The sequence below is a fragment of the Stegostoma tigrinum genome, chromosome 12, assembly GCF_030684315.1.
Source record: "Stegostoma tigrinum isolate sSteTig4 chromosome 12, sSteTig4.hap1, whole genome shotgun sequence".
NCBI classification, from domain to species: domain Eukaryota; kingdom Metazoa; phylum Chordata; class Chondrichthyes; order Orectolobiformes; family Stegostomatidae; genus Stegostoma; species Stegostoma tigrinum.
In genome coordinates this window covers 20,729,047-20,749,679 of record NC_081365.1, presented here as the reverse complement: position 1 = coordinate 20,749,679, position 20,633 = coordinate 20,729,047, and the positions used below count along the sequence as shown (strand labels likewise).

The 20,633-nt window shown below is 42.7% G+C and overlaps 1 protein-coding gene across 1 annotated transcript in view; it reads right to left on the bottom strand.

The window, feature by feature from the left end:
• The window catches only part of LOC125450514 (protein dopey-2-like), a 72,504-nt gene that overhangs the window by 22,968 nt on the left and 28,903 nt on the right, over window positions 1–20,633 (bottom strand). Inside the window, 6 exon segments of the mRNA XM_059649992.1 lie at window positions 2,453–4,070; window positions 6,258–6,448; window positions 8,995–9,095; window positions 13,961–14,113; window positions 17,129–17,400; window positions 19,321–19,957. Coding sequence (XP_059505975.1) covers window positions 2,453–4,070; window positions 6,258–6,448; window positions 8,995–9,095; window positions 13,961–14,113; window positions 17,129–17,400; window positions 19,321–19,957 — 2,972 coding nt within the window.

Below are 20,633 nucleotides of genomic sequence, written 5' to 3'. Positions count from 1 at the left end.
GAATAGGTTACCGAGTTGGATGATCAGCCATAAACATAAGAATAGCAAAGTAGGTTCCCAGGGCTGAGTTGCCTACGCCTGCTCCTATTTGCTATTTTACTATGTTTTACTGTGAATTCCCAGTATTTTCTGATTATTATTTAAAACAACTCTCTGCAAGCATTAAAAATACTCTGAGGTACTCGCACTCACCCAGAGCCCATGCCTTAACAATAAAGAATAGCAGGACAAATCCAGGTTCAGAACCCAACCATCTTCAAACTGAATCAGGACATTTGTCCACATGTTCCTTTGAGGAAGGCCATCTCAAAGTTGGCTGCACATTACCTAGATTATATCAGGGAGATGCTGAATTGAATCTTAATTTTAAAAAGGTTGCCACCCAGGTGGACAGGGCTGTTAAGGCAGCATACAGTGTTTTAGCTTCTATTAACAGAGGGATCGAGTTCCGGAACCAAGAGGTTATGGTGAAGCTGCACAAAAAACTCTGGTGCGGCCGCACTTGGAGTATTGTGTACACTTCTGGTCACCGCATTATAAGAAGGATGTGGAAGCTTAGGAAAGGGTGCAGAGGAGATTTACTAGGATGTTGCCTGGTATGGAGGGAAGGTCTTACGAGGAAAGGCTGAGGGACTTGAGGCTGTTTTCATTAGAGAGAAGGTTGAGAGGTGACTTAATTGAAACAGATAAAATAATCAGAGGGTTAGATAGGGTGGATAGGGACAGCCTTTTTCCTAGGATGGTGACGGCGAGCATGAGGGGGCATAGCTTTAAATTGAGGGGTGAAAGATATAGGACGGATGTCAGAGGTAGTTTCTTTACTCAGGAGAGTAGTAAGGGAATGGAACGCTTTGCCTGCAACGGTACTGGATTCTCCAACTTTAGGTACATTTAAGTCGTCATTGGAGAAGCATACGGATGTACGTGGAATAGTGTAGGTTAGATGGGCTTGAGATCGGTAGTGACAGGTCGGCACAACATCGAGGGCCGAAGGGCCTGTACTGTGCTGTCATGTTCTATGTTCTATTAAAGGCTCTTGATGAGCTTTATAAAAGATATTTATACAGTAACAGATGTACATCACGGAAACGGACCCTCTCGTCCAATTCATCCACGCTGACCAGATATCCTAAAATCAATCCAGTCCCCATTTGCCAGCATTTGGCCCATATCCCTCTAAACCCTTCTTACTCATGTACCCAACCAGATGCCTTTTAAAATGTTGTAAGTGTACCAGCCTCCACCAGCTCATTCCATACGTGCACGGCCCTCAGTGAAAAGGTTTCCCCTTGCATCCCTTTTACATCTTCCCTCTCTCACCTGAAACCTATGCCCTCTAGTTTTTGACTCCCTTACCCTGGGAAGAATATCTTAGCTATTCACCCTATCCATGCCCCTCATTATTTTATAAGCCTCTATAAGGTCACCCCTTAGCCTTCGATGCTCCAGGGAAAATAGCCCCAGCATATTCACCCTCTCCCTTCACCTGAAACCTTGGCAACATCCTTGTAAATTTTTTCAAGTTTAACAACATCCTTCCTATAGCAGAGAGGCCAGAAACGAACACAGTATTCCAAAAGTGGCCTAACCATATTGAGAGAAAGCAAACGCTGCTGGCTTTATCTCAGAGGCAAAACTATTTTGACTGCCTAGGATTTACGCTTGGAAAATGTATGCATTAAGTACACATTTGCAGAGGTCCACTCTCAAAGAATGTATCTAATTTGCAAGCAAATATAACCAGAATTTTTGTGTTGTTACAGAAATTACTGCAGTACATAAGAAAAAGATATTTAATTTGTTCTTGGGATGTGAGCTTTTGTTGTCCATCTCTAGTGGCCCTGTAGGTGGTGGTAGTGAGCTACAATCCTGAACCAGAGGAATTCCAAATTCAAGTTGCATCATGCCTGATGTAGAAAATGTTTAAGACTATTATTTCTTCAAACAAACAGTCACTTGGTAGAACAGGGCTAAAACATTCCCCAATACAGAGAAGCTGTTGAAAATTTTCCAACTGCACTTTCAAGGCAGAGTTGCAAGAATATCAAAATTCCCAAGGGAATGACAATTTTTAGTGCATGAGAAGAGGGTGCTGATTGGTTAGTAAGTAGACTCTGATGCAAGGCAATGCCATGTCGACAGCCTATTTGCTTTGCTGGAATTTAAACAAATATATGTTTGACTGTTGGCTGGTGCATCCTTGATGTTGAAGCCAATAACAGTCTACTTCCCAGCGCATGAGCGCACATGTCAGGCAGCGTAAACTGTTGTTTCCTTGGAATTTTGGTACTTTGGAGATTTGCTTACTTCAATCATAAAAGCACCAAATGCCACTGGCTAAACGCTAAAGTAAATCAATGGCAGAATGAAGAAAACAACCAGTATCACTCGAGGCCCGATTGGTTAAGGTGACACCTGTTGAAAATACTGACAGAAAGTGATGGTTGCATACCTTCTTTTCTTCTTTTCACTCTCACATTCCTCCTGGAGAACAAGGTCATCCAGGTTTCTACAGATCCGTGCAACAAATGGTGCAACAACCAGTCCTAAGGACTTGCCAAGGTAAGGTAGGGAGGCAGTAACCAGGCTCACCCAGGGTGGGTGAATGCTGCAACCATACTGTGGTTCCAAGGCTCTAACAACTGCTGACACAAACATGCCCTGAGCAGTGATGGCCTGAGATTCTACATAACCCATAGCAGTGATTGATTGCTGGAAGCTCATGATCTTGTGCCACTCCTTGGTAAGGTCAGAAAAGCTCTTGTATTCAGCAGCTGTCTGACCGAGGATGTGCTCCAGCACAATCAGGACCTGCAGTAACTTCAGGAGCTCGATCTGCAGTGGGTGCTCGCTCCAAATCTGGTCCTGGCCAAAGTTAATGAGGCTTTCCTCAGAGAGGCCATCTTCAATGGATTCATCGTTGGATTCTGCAAAGCTGAGCCTGCAGCTCTTCTCACTGATGTACATGGAAGCAGAGAGGGAAAGCAGCACTATTTTCTGAACCTTCCACTTGGTCAACAAGGCGCTAATGAGGTCAATGTCCTTGGCATCAGCTGACTTGACACTGGCAACCAGCTGCATTACAATCCGAATCAGGACTTGGACACTATTCACTTGAACATCCCTGTTTCCCAGCAGATCCTTGTGATTCACCCTCATCCGGCACAGGTAATAGGATGTCAGGAAATTCAGGCAGAGGCAAATGAGCAATTCAATGAAGGAGCAATGGTGGTAGCATGCAGGCAATGCCTGAGCAGAAAGCTTCCTGTAAAAATCCACACCCAGGAGGGACTCCTGGTGGCGAGCTAGGAGGTTATGTATCAGACTGAGCTGACTGCTGGAGTTGGTATCCATACATGAGGCAGACAGTGCCTCAATAAATTCTTTGGGAGTAGTTTTCAACACAGCTTCTAGGACAGAAAAAGCAGACAGTGCCCGTTTCGAATCATAAGGTTGTACGTATAACAAAACATGCTTGAACAAAGCTTCCACAAAGGCATGCTTCTCTTGCCGTTTTAGGAGCTTTTCTCGAGTAATTAATTGCAGTTCCAAATCTATGCCCTCTTCGTCACTGGATAGGGACTGTGACATTTGCGTTTTTTCAGAGTCGGTGTGAACCAGTATCAACTGGGCTTTGGGCTGAGTACCATTATTAGCCATCTTGTCCATGCCAGCCTTCTCTTGTAACCCAAACTCATCTTCCTCAGTGTTGTCCATGGTATCTTGATGCTCTGGGGTTGGTGGCGAAACAGAGGAAGTGATTCCTGAAGAGACTGCTCCTGAGCTGGTATCGATCGAGTCTGTGTGCTCGCTGCTATCCTTGTTGTCTTCCAGAGGGACATTCTGACACAGTTCGCTAAATGAACGGTTAGTATTTTTCCTCGACCCTTCTCGATGAAGGGCTGATCTTTCAGGCTCTCCCTCCACTTCAGCCCAGAGACCATCCCTGTCCACTGATGAAACGTGAGCGAATATACAGCTGTCCTCCGAACTGGTTTCAACCATTTCCAGTGGTGTACTAAATGCTTTTGGACAGGCAGACACCCTGTTGTACAAAGACTTGATATCTTCTGAAATACAATGGACAGAAAAAAAAATAGCATTTATCTCTTGCTTTGGAAGTCCGTAAGAAGTAATGCTGCAGCGTGCAGATCTTAGTTTAGTCGTGCCTGACAGAATATTCTGAATCTGATTTAAAGTTAGCTTTATTTTATTACAAGTTTTAACTTGTATTCTAGACACCATCTCTGCCCCAAATGCTTCTCCTGATGCTAATGTAAAAGCAAGTTTCACTTTCTTAATACTCTCTGGGAAAAGATCCACACTCATTTTTCCCCCAATGGTTCAATTAGCAAAGTTGTCATCTATTGTGGGACTGAGTTGTATCAACAGGGGCTTGCTCAATTTGATTTCTGTTGACATTGCCAATCATTTTAAATGATGACAATTAGCATCAGAATTGTTTGGTTACCCAAAAGAAATAGTGCAGAGCAATGGAATCAAGAAGGAGGCAAAACTAACACCCAATTCCAAAGGTATAGTGCATGACTCTTGACGGGAAGAGCATGGAGTTTGAGGGGCGTTTGGAAGGTCATGTCTAAGAAGTTTGGGTGAACTTCAGAAGTGTATTTCTTAAAATGGTACCCACTTCTGCTACTTCTGGTGGCAGAGGAAGTGAGAGTGTGTATGGAAGTTGTGTCAATCAAACAAGCTGGTGGGTCCTGGATGGTGTCAAGCTTTGAAGATTGTTGGAGTTGCGCTTATTCAGGCTTCTGACTTGTACCTTGAAGATGGTGGATCGGCTCAGGGGAGTCAAGAGGCAAGTCAATGATTTCAGAACTCCTGGTCTGTGACCTACTCTTGTAGCCGCAGTATTAACACAGCTGGTCCAGTTGAATTTCTGATCAATGGTAGCCCCCAGGCTGTCAATAGGGAGAAGTGGCTGCCATATTATTACAAGGATCTAAATGCACTGGAATGGACATACAGAACAGTTACTAGAGGAACACCAAGAAGATGTGGGGTTATATTACAACATGAAAGGAATTCCAGGCAGAGCCTGTGTTCTATCACAAAAGGATAAGTGGTGACCTGGCACAAAATTTGAAAATTATGGAAGGTTTTGACAGAATGGATAATGAGTGTATGTTCTCATGCAGGGAAGCACATAATTAGAGGCCATCAATAAACCCCAAGAAATCCGGTATGGAATTCAGAAAATAAAAACTGCTTTTCTAAGAAAGCATTAGGAAAGTGCAACTTGCTTATATATCAACATCAGGAGAAGCATTTGTGGCAGAGATGGTGGCTAGAATACAAGCTAAAACTTTTATTAAAATAAAACTAACTTGAAATCAGAGTTAGAATATTCTGTCACGCACGACTAAACTAAAGTGTAAATCCGCAGGAGTCATGGCATCTCCTGTATATTCAGGACCTACTCTCAACATGGATAATGGGAACTGCAGATGCTGGAGAATACAAGATAACAAAGTGTGGAGCTGGATGAACACAGCAGGCCAAGCAGCATCTCAGGAGCACACAAGCTGACGTTTCGGGCCTAGACCCTTCATCAGATCCCTGAAGAGGAGTCTAGGCCCGAAACGTCAGCTTTTGTGCTCCTGAGATGCTGCTTGGCCTGCTGTGTTCATCCAGCTCCACACTTTGTTCTCTACTCTCAACACTCCCTTCTTGATAGGTAGACTTGTGTAATCACTCAGTCAACTCACCAGAAGGCAACTTGAGAATGTTACGGAAAATATTGCTGTTATTTTATGTAGTTTAAAGCTGTTAGAAAAGCAATGCATTAAGGTAGACTTAGACAAAACTAGAAACCCTTATAGATTGCATGCACAGTTCTTGTGCAATAGTGCCAGCAGGCCATTTGGTCCAGCTGACCCATACCAGTAATTACTGTTCACAGACCACCACCCCATTTCTCTCCATGTCAACCCATCAATATTTACCTTTCTCTCGGCTGGGCTTATCTGGCTTTCATTTAAATGCATCTGCATGGTTCCCTTCAACTGCTCCAACAAAGATTTCTCCTGAACTGGATTTATCAGTGACTACATATGGCCCTCAAATCCAGTCTTATCTGTAAACAAAGATTTTCTACACATCTATCCTCTGACAGACCTCAGAATCTACCCTCAAAAGAGATATGTTAGCTGACAAAGCTCACCACGTTTTTCACAAATCAGAACAAATACAAATGATGCAGTTTGCACTCCACACATGCAACATCTGATTATTACCTCCCATAACTTTCTTTTTCAGGCACAGAATGGAAGTGCGTTGTGTCTTCGGGTGAAGAAGCAACAGGAAGCCCGGTTCTAGAATCCGAGCAACGTCATTGAGGGAGAGAGCCCGGACCAGCCAACCCTGCGCTGCTGCACTGATTGCTCCATCTGAACAGTTCAGACTGTCCAACACTACAAAGAGGCTCCTGAATACCAGGGTTAAACAGAAACTGTTAGGTCACACCAGCCTTCTAAAAAAGGTCTAGCGTAAATATTTCTATCAGAATTAAAATCAGAAATAATTTCCACATTATTAAAAGCAATGTTAATGCTTGACCTTCTACCTCAGTTTGACTTGATACTAAGATCATCCACCATCATGTCCTCCAGAATCCTATATTCTCCTGAGCCCCTCACCTCCCACATATAAATAAAATTCTCTGTCTCTCTCCATTTCCAAGCACCTCTTCCAGACTATCCTGTGTCATTACTCAGTTCCACTTTCAGCTCCTACTCTTCAGGTAATTAGGGTATGCCAATCAGACTAAGTGTAAATTGCCTTGAGTCAGCATTTGCCTACGAGCCGGTAGGTTGTAGGATCGAGACCTGTTTCACAATCTGAAAATATTATCCAGTCGACCAATTCATCACTTTACAAAGTGAAACTTTGTAGTCTGAAATTTGGCTGCTGAGCTTACAAAAATTCGAGCAAACACACATAATAGCAAATGCATTCGTTATAAAACCCATTCCAATGTTCTCAAGGCATTAATAATGTTATATATATGCAAATAAAAGTAAAGTATAGTGGATACTGAAGATCTGACATTAAAACAGAACTTGTCTTTATAAAAAAGCAAGCTGCAGTCTGGCATCACATATGAACATAAAAACAAATTTAATGTTTTGAGTTCAGGAAAGATATTATGAAATTGGAGAGGGAGCAGAAAAGATTCACAAGGATGTTACCAGAACTGGAGGGTTTGAGTTATAAGGAGAGGCCTGATGGGCTGGTAATCATTTCCCCTGGAGCATAGGGGGTTGAGGGGTGACTATACAGATGTTGACAAAGTCACGAGGGTCATAGATAAAGGTGAATAGCAAAAGGTCATTCCTCTAGGGTAAAGGAGTTCAAGAGTAAAAGGCATACCTTTAAGGTGAGAGGAGAAAGATTTAAAGTGGACCTAAGGGCAACTTTTTCCACAGAGGGTGGTGCGTGTGTGGAATGAACTGCCAGAGGAGGTGTTAAATGCACATACCATTACCACATTTAGAAGACAATTGGACAGGTACGTGAATAAGAATGGCTGAGGGGGATATGAGATAGACACCGGTAAATGGAATTAGAGACAACAAAAAGTGTAAAGCTGGAGGAACACAGCAGGCCAAGCAGCATCATTAGTTTAGTTTGAGAAACTTGGGCCAGTCAGCAGAGATGAGTTGAACCAAAGGGTCTGTTTCCATGCTGTATGACTAGGGGCTGTTTCTTTCTCCACAGATGCTGCCAGACTTGAACTTCCTCATCACTCTGCTTTAATGACACAGATCCAAGTTCTTACTCCCCCAACTATTGCGAAACATTACAAATTAAAAACACAATTAAAACATTTCATATTGCTTAACTAAATTTTGTAATTTATAAAAAATCCATCAAGCAGGAGTTAACATGTAAATATGGGATGGTTCTGCTGGATGGGAATAAATTTGCAGGAGAGAAGGCCGGGGGGGGACACACATCCACAGTTGACATCATTGCAGGCGTACTGCAGGCCAAATTGTTGGAAGAGAAACCACTCGTTAAGTTAAACAGGCTGCTTTACACCTCCTTTTCTCCACCTTGATGAAAACACATGTCCCTTTTTAAAGATTTTTATCAAATTTCAATTTGGTTGTTGGGCACAGTGCTGGCACATGCCCATTCCACACTATTCTTCAGAGACTCCAGGCCACCCCCACAACCTTCCGATGTGGTGAAAATTGTGAAAAAAGGTAAAATAAAATCAGGCTTTGAATCAAGACTTAAGCCTGGGATGCTATGAATTGAACCTAGGCTCTTTGCAACTGTATTGGAGCAGAGTGTTTGGGTTACGTTCACTAGTTTTCAGCATAAACTGCAATTTTTGGGAGTACATAGCTTTATGCTACTTGTCCTGCATTCTCTTGAAGGATACAGCTGCATAGGAACACAAACTTTAAGTCACCCACCAAGAGCCCACCAGCTGCACTTGGAGCTATATTGCTATTCCTTTATGGCCACTGGTTCAAAGTTCTTGAACTCCCTTCTCAAAACCATCTTGGGTGTACCCACATCAATAGGCTGTTGTAGTCCAAGTTGCCTCCTTGTCCAGGGTAATTCAGCATGGGCTGTATATATTGGCCTTGCCTATGATGTCTAAAGTCCTCTGGCTTCCTTTTTAAAAATGAAAAAGCTTATTGCACCAATCTCACCCAGTGACTGTTGCTGAGGTTACACAAGTATTCCCATTCACGTTGATATTCCTACACAAGACTGCTTCCAGTGGAGCTTGCGAATGAGGAGGAATGGACGGTGTGGTCAATCTTCCACTCTTCAGCCTCACCCTGTCAGACTAAGCTGCACTCTCCAGTGCAACTCATTGTCAGCTGAGTCTCTGTTTACCTTTCCTGCATGTTGGCACAAAGCTGCCAGCCATCTCTCCAGCCCACCCTAACAATGCCACAAAAACATTTTCTCTTCAAGAAGAAAAACTTCCTTTCTAGATGGGGATATTACCTATCAAACGAACGACTGCAGAAGGACGTTCTGTTGCCTTGAATGTCCCGTGTTAAATGCCACAGTACGGAGAACCTAAAAAGTGCTTCCAATTGGATTCCCTGTGTGTGAAAAGAATGAAGTCAATGGTGAAGGTTAACATTGCTCAATAATAGAAAAAGTGTGTGGGGATTACACGTTGATTTGAGAACTCAGCATCACCAACTCCAAAACTGAAACATGATGTTGCATTCAGCAGAACATGAACTGATCAGCTGAAATAAGGATTTTGGCACTGGTAAAAACTACAAGAGTAATTCACTCCTTAAAAAGGGAGGACTAGAGAATAGAGAATAATGCAAAATGAGTGTAGGTTCTCTAGTGAGAAAGAATGGAGATTTAACAGCAGATGAAACAAACGCATTTCGCATTTATTTTCTACGGAGGACAGAGGACACAGAAATATTCCTTACGGCCAGGACTGAGGGGTATGAGTTATAAGGAGAGGTTGGGTAGGCTGGAAGTTTTTCCCTAGACTGTCAGATGCCGAGGGATGGCCTTTTAGAGAGATTTATCAAATCATGCGAAACACAGGTAACATGTTCACCCCCCAACCACCGCCACCCCCAAGGGTAGGGGAGCTCCAAAACTACAGGCAATAGGTTTAAGATGAGAGGGAAAAAGTTTATAAAAAAGGGACCTGAGGGGCAACTTTTGCCTCAGAATTGTGCATGCATGGAATGAGCTGCCAGAGGGAGAGGTAGTTGCAGGTACAGTTACATTTAAAAGTCATTTGGACAGGTACATAAATAAGAATGATTTAGATTGATATGGGCATAATTGCAGGCAAACAGGACTAGTTAAGGGTTTGAGTTACTCGGTCAGCATAGGCAAGTTGTACCGAAGAGTCTGTTTCTACACGGTAACTCTATGACTCGGGAGTTACAATACGCCAAATATACTCAGATGGATCTACAGCACCGAACAAAAAAGCCCTTCAGCGCATCTTATCTGCACTGGTCAAAAACAAACAAACAAACAGTCACCCAATTATTCTAATTCCATTTTCCAGCACTTGGCACATAGAGGTAGGACTTGATCACACCATGCTGTGATGCTATCATAAATATGACAGTATAATGTGGGAAAGTGTGAAACTGTTCACTTTGGCAAGAAGAATAAAAAGCAGATTGAATTACTTAAATGGAGAACAGTCGCAGAGTTCCTAGCTGCAAAGGGTTTAGGTGTTCCAGTCACAAAAAGATATGCAGGAACAGCAAGTAACACGACTAATGGAGTGCTTTATTATGAAAGGAGTTGAAGATTATAAATAAGTTTACATGAGTTAGGCGGGGAGGCAACGGCCTAGTGGCATTATCACTGGACTGTCAATCCAGAGACCCAGATAACATTCTGGGGACCTGGGTTCAAATCCCACCATTGCAGATGATAGATTTTGAATTCAATAAATATCTGAAATTAAGAATCTAATGATGACCGTGAATCCATTGCCGATTGTTGGGAAAAAAAACCCATCTGGTTCACTAATGTCCCTTAGGGAAAGGAACTGCCATCCTTACACGGTCTGGCCTACACGTGACTCCAGACCCATAGTAAGGTAGTTGACTCTGAACTACTCTAGGCATTTAGAGGTGGGCAATAAATGCTGCCTAGCCAGTGACATCATGTAAACACCACCTCATCCTGTGAATGACTGAAGAATAAAGGAGTTAGGGAGGACATTGGCGAGACCATGTCTTGAATACTGCATGCAGCTGTGGTCTCTAGTTAGGGAAGGATGTAAATCCAACAGTGGTGGTGGTTCAAAAGCCATTTGGAAGGAGCAGGCTGTCTTAAGGTTACATGGGCTGTAATATTCACACTGGAGTTTAGCTTTATGCAGGATCACTTGACTGAAGCATAGGAGATCCTCAGTCATGAGAAGGTGTACATGGCAAGTTTGTTTGTTCTTGTGGGAGACAGCAGAACTAGGGAGTACAGAGATAGTAGGAACTCCCGACACTGGAGTCAGACATCACACACAGTGTGGAGCTGAAGGAACACAGCAGGCCAGGCAGCATCAGAGATGCAGCGAAGCTGACATTGAACCAGGTCCCCAGAATGTTGTCTGAGTCTCTGGATCGACAGTCCAGTGATAATACTACAAGACCATCGCCTTCCCTCTTAACTGATGCATTCTTCAGAAGTGGGGGCGGAGGGAAGGAAGCTCTGAAATAAAGACAGAGAGGAGGGGTGGGGCTGGGGAATGTAAGTGAGATGGTGGTGGGTGAGTGTGGCTAGGCAGTGGTGGGGATTGGTCAGTGAGGTGGGAGGACCTGATGACAGGTGGGAGAGTTGGTGGACGGGTCAAGGAATTTAAGCACAATCTTATGAGCCACGATTCCATTGAGTGAGAGAGCGAACTCAAAGGGCTGAATGGCTATCTTCCTAATTCATTTATGTCAAGTCTTAAGGCAGTAAACTAGTAACTTGGAGAGATAATTGCTGCAATTTGTTCCCATCTGGTTGCAATTTCCAGCAATGGAACAGAAATTCAAGTTCACTTTTTGGGCTCAGCCTCAACAGAACATACTGGAAAGTTGACACCCAAAGATCGATCAAAAAACTTGGCCTCATTTGTGTTTTATTGGTGAGCTGTTCATTTCACAGGATTTCTGACTTTTTGGGGGTAATTCTGGTTTGGGGCTGATTTTAATCAAAGATTTTGTCTTGCATTGAAAGAAAGGATAAAGTTTATGCAACGTCCGATTTCAGAATGGAATGGAAAATGACCCAGGATTGGGGTGGATCTTTGGCCCAAAGGAAGTGATCAGAAAAATAGTTGAGAATTTGAATTTCACTTAAGTGGGAAGGACAGAGCAATGAATCGTGCCGGCTTTCCTCCCTCCTGAAATTAGCCAATGTCAATTCGCAATCGTAACATCACAAGAACAGGGAACTCAGAAGAAAAATCACAACTGGTATCACACTCTTATTTGATGTGCTCTGAGCTAAATCATTTCATGGCCACGTGTAATTCAAGACAGGGGAACGTGTTAATGATCCCATTATGTAAACAGGGAAATCCCAGTCCGGTCTACAAATTAAAATTTGTAATAATGTAGTATCTAGAAAACATCCCAAGGCATTTTAGCAGAGCTCAATCAAACAGAGCAGGGCAGGGTGACCAAAAAAGCTAAATCAAGGAGACTCAAGGAGCATCTTAATAGAGGAGAGAAACATAAAGGACCAAAGATATTTACAGGACAGAGACAAGTAAGAGACAAGGGCTTTGACAATTCGCCGAAGGGCCTGTTCCTGTGCTGTAGGTTTCTTTGTTCTTTAACAATGCAATTTACAACTGCCAACCATGAAATGACAAATATCGACAATGCTCAAAAAGCTGGAATACCCATGAGTGCGCAAGAACTGTTTTACGATGCTTTCTCTAGCCTGCCCATTAACCAGATTACGAGCAAACAAAATTGAATGTTAGCTCAGTTAGCTAGACCCAGTTTGTGATGCAGAGTGAGGCCAATAGCGTGTTTAATTTCCACACTAGGCTGAGGTTACCAGGAAGGACTCAATCTCTCTCTCCTCACCAGAGATGTGGTGAACCTCAGATTAAACCAACATCACTTGTTCATCTCAATGGGGTGGGGGTGGGCAGGGAGGACTATGGAATTTTAAGTTGCCAAGGAATTCTAGGTTCATAAGACTGATTACAGAAACAATGAGGTTTGTGTTATGAAGAGAGATTCAGCAGTTTAAGCCTATAGTCTCTGGAAAATTAAAGATTTAAAATTTAGAAAAATTAAAAAGATCTAATTGAGATTCATGAAATTCAAAAAGAGATTGACAAGGTAAACATAGACAGCATGATTCCTCATGCAGGCCAATCTAGAATAAGAACTCAGTTTTATGATATGGGGTAGTAGATTTAATAAGGAGATAAGGAGAAATTAGTTTCCTCAAAGCGTCATAAATCTGTAGGTTCATTATTCCAGAAGGTGGTGAACGCTGAGATACTGAATAAACTTGAGGAAACAGACAGATTTAATTTATGGAGCTGGGGAAGGGTTTTGGAAAGTGGACAGGAAAGTGGAGTTGAGGCTGAGAGGTGATCAGCCATGATTGTTTCGTATGGTGGAGCAGATAGAGGGGTCGAACTATCTCCTCCTGCTCCTGTGATTAGATTCAACTAGTAAATACTGAGAAATATTTTCACATTTTTATTAATGAAAATCCTAGTAATCAGTAAACTGGGTGTGATCAATGTTGCAATTTCAAGCACAAGTTCAGTACCAGACCAAGGGAAGGAGCTCATCAGCATCTGAGTGAAATGTTGTGCAACTATGAAGTGCATGGTGGATGGTCTTTAAGGGTCTTATCACTTGACGCAATTATGTCATTGGCCATTTTGGGTTGTAACCTTGTTGCCTGTAGAATAAACAGCTTCATTACAAAGTTCCTGCTGTTTTAACACTTTGGGTTTCTGGTCCTTATTGTAACGGTAACAAAAAGAGTGAAACCCAGACAAGCATATGCAATAAAAAAAAGATTCAAAACATTTTCCTGGGATGTTGGTTCTGCTTAATGACAGGAGCAAATGGATTCTCAAACTGCGGCTTTCCCTCTCACGAATGAGTTCTGTGAATTTGATATTTAAATGTTAGAAGAATTAACATTATAAGCAAATAAAATGGGGATATAATGATGCATGTTTATCATGCCCATTCAGCAGAAATTAAATATAATTGAACTTTCCCAAAAACTTCAAATTTGTAGCAATATTATAGTGCAAGCGTCTGCTATAAGTCTAAGATAAACAGAAAACATGGGCTAATTCATTTTTTAAAAACAGGGCTTTTTTGCAACGAAGGGACTTTTTTTCATCTTTAATTAGGACCTAATGAGATTTGGTTTTATTTACTCATTACATTTACAAACTGTGCAGTAATGATTGCATATGTAGAAAGTAACTTACTTTATTTTTGTGAAGCAATGCCTGACAAATAATGTCCTCACAAATATTAGCAGTTGGAGCAAGGCAGTGTAATTTATAAAAGAGATCAACAGAGGTAATGTGATTCTCCCTGCTCTCCTTATTGAGCTGATTCCATAGAACATGTGCAACTCTCTGTAAAATAAAAGGTAATATGAACATATTTTACTACACAAAGGTCGGAGGTGTCGTTGACAGTGTAGAGGGCTGTTGTAGGCTGCAGCGGGACATTGACAGGATGCAGAGATGGGCTGAGAGGTGGCAGATGGAGTTCAACCTGGATAAATACGAGGTGATGCATTTTGGAAGGTCGAATTTGAAAGCTGAGTACAGGATTAAGGATAGGATTCTTGGCAGCGTGGAGGAACAGAGGGATCTTGGTGTGCAGATACATAGATCCCTTAAAATGGCCACCCAAGTGGACAGGGTTGTTAAGAAAGCATATGGTGTTTTGGCTTTCATTAACAGGGGGATTGAGTTTAAGAGTCGTGAGATCTTGTTGCAGCTCTATAAAACTTTGGTTAGACCGCACTTGGAATACTGCGTCCAGTTCTGGGCGCCCTATTATAGGAAAGATGTGGATGCTTTGGAGAAGGTTCAGAGGAGGTTTAGCAGGATGCTGCCTGGACTGGAGGGCTTATCTTATGAAGAGAGGTTGACTGAGCTCGGTCTCTTTTCATTGGAGAAAAGGAGGAGGAGAGGGGACCTAATTGAGGTATACAAGATAATGAGAGGCATAGATAGAGTTGATAGCCAGGGACTATTTCCCAGGGCAGAAATGGCTAGCACGAGGGGTCATAGTTTTAAGCTGGTTGGTGGAAAGTATAGAGGGGATGTCAGAGGCAGGTTCTTTACGCAGAGAGTTGTGAGAGCATGCAATGCGTTGCCAGCAGCAGTTGTGGAAGCAAGGTCATTGGGGTCATTTAAGAGACTGCTGGACATGTATATGGTCACAGAAATTTGAGGGTGCATACATGAGGATCAATGGTCGGCACCACATTGTGGGCTGAAGGGCCTGTTCTGTGCTGTACTGTTCTATGTTCTACAACACATTAGTGAAATAGAAAACACTCGATTTAGCCTAAAATATAGACCATTTCAAATTTGGTCTTGTTGCACAAAAACAGAAGTTGCCGGAAAAGCGTAACAGGTCTTGCAGCCTCCGAAAAGAGAAAAAAAAAATCAGAGTTAACGTTTCAGGTCCAGTGACCCTTCCTCAGAACTGAGGTTTTCCAGCAACTTCTGCTTTTGATCCTGATTTACAGGATCTGCAGTTCTTTTGGTTTTTAATTTGGTCTTCTTGCAGTTGTCTTAATGACAGTAAGATAAAAAGATTTGGCAACATGAATTTCTTTCAGCAAGACATATGCAATATCTTTAAAAACAGACTGCATTTACCAGGTAACCTGGACATATCAAGGCACCAAAATCCACACAACATTGGGAGTAACTGGATCGCCACTATAAGAGACGCACACATGCAGGATTGAATGGCATTCCATCCTGCAATTCTCAATGATATGCCGAAAGAGCGCCTGAAGGAATGGCACACATCATACAGAGGACAGTATTATTCAGAATAGTTTATAGGGTATGCAATTCTATCACATGACGTGTGATGAGTAAAATTGTCTGTGCCTGCGTGGTAATTCCAGGAACTGCAATCAATACAGATTTTATTAGTTATAGAAAGAAGGCGTTTTTTTGCCTTCACCTTCACAGGCATCACCCTGCCACCCTCCAAAACAAAAAAGGGAAAGTTCGATCTAGTCTCAGTGCTCATTGGCAGTAAGGTGGGGGGTGGGGAGTTGGGGAACAGGACCTGCTCATTCCTAGGGATAGGTAGATACTGGCACAAATGACAGACACATTCCCAACTATTTCTTCAGCTGCTATGATATTCCATCTCTAGGGTTCAAGAACTTATACTGCAGGTGTTCCTGAGGCCCAACCATCTTCAGCTGCTTTACAAAGGACCCGCCCTCCATCATAAGGCCAGAAGTAGGGATGTTTGCCAATGATTTCACAAGTGTTCAGCACCATTTGTGATTCCCAGATACTGAAGCAGTCCATGCACAAACGCAACAAGATCTGGGCAATATCCAAGCAAATACATTGCATGTAACATTTGCACCCGGCAATGCCAGCACAAATGCCAGGCAATGACATTTCAAATAAGATCTAACCACACCCCCACCCTCAACATTGAATGGTGTAACCATGGTGAATCGACCACTATCAACATCCTGAGGGCTACCATTGACCAGAAACTCAAACGGACTTACCGCATAAACAGAGACACAAGAGCAGGTCAGACACGAGGAATACTGCGGCTATTCACTCACCTCCTGATTCCCCCGAACCTGTCCCTCACCTACAAAGGACAAGTCAGGAGGATGACAGAATATTTCCCACTTGTCTCAACGGGCACAGCACCAACAACACAAGAAGATTGACACCAAATAGGACAAAGCAGTCCCCCTGATTGGCACCACATCCACTGCCTCCACCATTGACACTTAGTAGTAGCAGCAGCAGCAGCGTGTACTATCTACAAGATGCACTGCAGATACTCACCAAACATCATTCCAAGTCCATGGCAAATTGCATCTGGAAGGACAAGGGCAGCAGGTACATGGGAACAGCACGATCTGCAAGTTCACCTCCAAGACATTCACCATCCTGACTGAGAAATAGTTCCTGCGCTGTCAAAAACCTGGAATACCTTCCCTAATGGTATTGTGGGTCAACCTATAGCATGCGGACTGCCGGGGATCAAGAAGTCAGCTCACCACCACCTTCTCAAGGGCAACAAGAGACAGGGACGATAAACACTGGCCAGCCGGCAATGCCCACATCCCACAAGTGAATTATAAAGATCAAATTACACTTGTTGATTTTAAATTTCAAGGTGTCACAATAGAAAATTACTGTGACACTTAACTTGGTGTTTACAATGGTTTGCCAGTAATCACTCATTTATGGAAGATATTTAATGTCCATTCCAATCTTGACACTCTCTTCAGTGACAACCCAATTTTGAACAGACAACTGTTAAAATGGCACAAGTGGATGCTGGAAAACTAAAACATTAACACGACAGGCATGTTACAGGTAAACAAACTAAAGCACAGCTGCCAAGTAACAGACCTGATAGAAATTGGTCTTCTCAGCCATAACGTTCAATGTTGCTGGTGTGATGGGTGGTATGGTCATCATCTGCAACTTTCCCAGGAACGTTCTGTATTCAGAACTTTTGTAACGCTTGACTTTGTCTTCGATGACTAGCGCCAATGAGTGAGAGTGATTGATCATTTCCAGCAAAGTTGAAATTGCTACATTTTGCACATGGCAATCACTGATACAGCAAGACAGAGTCATCAGTGACTTCAACCAGAGAGGAAGGCAGCCATCCCCATCACCTGAAAGATTTAAATAGAGACAGGTTGGCACTTAAGCCATCCTACACACAACGTTGCTCAATACAAAAAAGGTGAAGTCATGTCGGAACTGACTTAGTCGTAGAAAATGCAGAGCAGCCACAAAAGGATGCCTTCCCGATTGGATGTGTGACCAGTGGTGTTCCGCAGCGTTCTGTACTGGGGCCCCTGATACATTGTACGATTTGGGAGGAGAAGGTAGGTGGCCTGATTACTAACTTTCCATATGACACAAGGTTTAGGGGTGCTCTGGATAGTGAGGAGGATTGATAGAGGATACAACAAGATATAGACAGACTGGAGAATTCAGCAGAGAAATGGCAGATGGAGTTTAATTCAGACAATTGTGGAGATGATGCATTTCAGAAGATCCAATGCAGGACAGAAGTATTTGGGAAATGGCAGAAACCTGGAATAGCAGCAACATATAGAAGAATCAAGGCGTATAAGTCCATAGTTTGCTGAAAATGGCAACAATACATGAATAAAGGAAATAACATGCTTGCCTTCAATGGTCAGGGCAGAAAGTACAAAAACCTGCAAATCATGTTGTTGCTGTAAAGAACTTTAGTTCGGCCACAATGGGAATACTGTGTAGAGTTCGAGTCAGCACACTACAAGAACGTGGAGGCTTTGGAGAGGGTACGTAAAAAAGGTTTACAAGGATGTTGCCTAGTTTAGAGAGTATTGGCAAGGAGGAGGAATTTGAAAATCTTGTTTGTTTTCACTTGAATGTTGAAGGATGGGGGCAATCTCACAGGAATTTACAAAATTACAAGAAGCATGGACAGTCAGAGATTCGCCGCCTCCCCCAACCAGGGTAGAAATGTCAATTACTGGAAAATATAGGTTTAAAGGTAAAAAGGGGAAAGTTTAAAGGAGATATGAGAAGTGAGTTCTTTACTTAAAGAAAAAAAAGAGTGGCAAATGCCAGGAATGCACCGTTAGAGAGGGAGGTGGTGAAAGCAGATACAATAGCAATGTTTAAGAGCCATCTTGCCCAACCAAATGAATAGGTAGGGAATAGAGGGTTACAGACTGCGCAGAGGCAAGAGTTGTTTTAGTTTAGAAAGTCATTGGTCAGCACAGACTTGATGGGCCAAAGGGCCAGTTCCTGTGCGGTATTGTTTTTTGTTTAAAACTGACCACCAACAGAATTTTACTAGCGCAAAAATATTACCGTAACATCATTAGAGTTGAAAGCTCTCCTTGGTTAAATCTCTGACCATTTCAGTGACAATGGTGAGAATTAAGATCAGCTCAAACTTAAGGTTCATGTCACCCAAAGAAGGGAGAGAACGAAACATATGAACCAGGGACCACTGGAGGCAGAGGTACTTGGTGTGGAACTCCATCTGAGCTGTACAATTAAGATTTCCTGGTTCAGTTCCCACTGTGACTATCAGCTACTGGTTTCAAAGAGGTTCGAAGAAAAACATGAAAGTTTCTGTCCCCTAACTGATCATAAACCAGTGACAACACCTGGAAAGTAGACAAGGACAGAGAATAGATCAACACTAAATACTCAGGCCCAAAGAGAAAAGGATTTCTTAGGACATTGGTGTCTTTGAACCATATACCTGCAGGAGTAAATAATTTCAGAAGCACTCTGTTTGGACGCACTGGGGGTAGGGGATGGAGGAGGAGGAGGAGGAGAAGAAAGAGGAACAAAAAAATGGAAGCGTTGAAGGGTAAAATCATCAACGAGAAAGGAAACAGACAATAGCTTACCAACATAATAAAATGTGAGGCTGGCGTTTCGGGCCGATGAAGGGTCTAGGCCCGAAACGTCAGCTTTTGTGCTCCTGAGATGCTGCTTGGCCTGCTGTGTTCATCCAGCCTCACATTTTATTATCTTGGAATCTCCAGCATCTGCAGTTCCCATTATCTCTGATAGCTTACCAACATCCTGGAATGCAGAAACGTAGAAGGTTTCAATCTCTTTGAAAGAAAGGTACACAGGGAAGCTGCTACACTCCAGCAGAAGCTGGCAGCTGGCAGCAAATGCCAGTCTGCAGTCCTCGGTCACTTCATCCACTTCCTGCAACATGTGATCCACGTCCCAATTCTCTTTACCCTTCACACACTTCTCACTGTCAAACTGCACGAAGAAACCTCGCTGTCGCTTCTTCGGTTTTAACGTTGAGGCACGGACGGTGAAGAAATCAGACAACATTTGTTTGAACTGAGGCATGGTAATCTGCTTTTTGTCCCACGTCTTCTTTCCTCCCTTGCTGTCCATTTTGTCGTCCTCCCCCACCACACCCTGCAGCTGACAACTGGTCCCAAAGATAGATTTTAACGTGAAGTGTGCCAGGAGCTGCTGTATATTCTGCACAGATACCTGAATGCTTCCATTGCTCTTCCACACATTGCCACGGTCAGAATATATTCTGCGATTATGGTCCTGGGACAACACTGCACTCAATCCGATTCCACTGTCCTCAGATCGCAACGAAGGGAAGACTGGATCTGCTCTGTCTTCTGGGCTGTGTTCTGCATCAGATACTGTTGCACTAACTTCCTCCTGTAAAGGACTCTGAAATTTAACCGTGACAGTCACTGATTTGTATTTTGACAAAAACCAATCTGACTAATAAAAAATACATTCATTTATGCTAAATCTTGTGTGCAACATTACTTGTATAATACTGCGCATTTCCAATTGAGCACGGATTTATTAGGAATAGCATAAAAAGGAAATGGCAATAGATAGGATCCTATTTTGAGAGCAAACAAATAAATCGAAAATAAGACTTTTTGGTCTACTTTTATAATTCAATGCAAAGTTAACACTGGTTAGCAACACAAAAACAAAAAACAGCTTGTTGAGTTCTGAAGAGTAATAGGTTCTGCACTCGAAAGGATGTTACATTCCACATTTCAATCTACATTTCTTTACATTACATCAGAGTTTACACTTCAAACTACTTGAATCACTAAGAATCAGAATCCCTACAGGGTGGAAGCAGGCCATTTGGCCCATCAAGTGCACAATGACCTTTTGAACAGCATCCTACCCAGGCCCACACTCTGATCCCATCCCTGTAATCCTGCATTTCCCATGGCTAACCCACCTAGCCTGCACACCCCTGGACACTAACTGGTGAATCAGCATGGCCAAACCACCTAACCTGCACATTTTGTTTGGACTGCGGCCTTCCTGTTATCCTGGGGTCATTCCAGGTACTATAGACAACTTCCCTTTCTTTGTG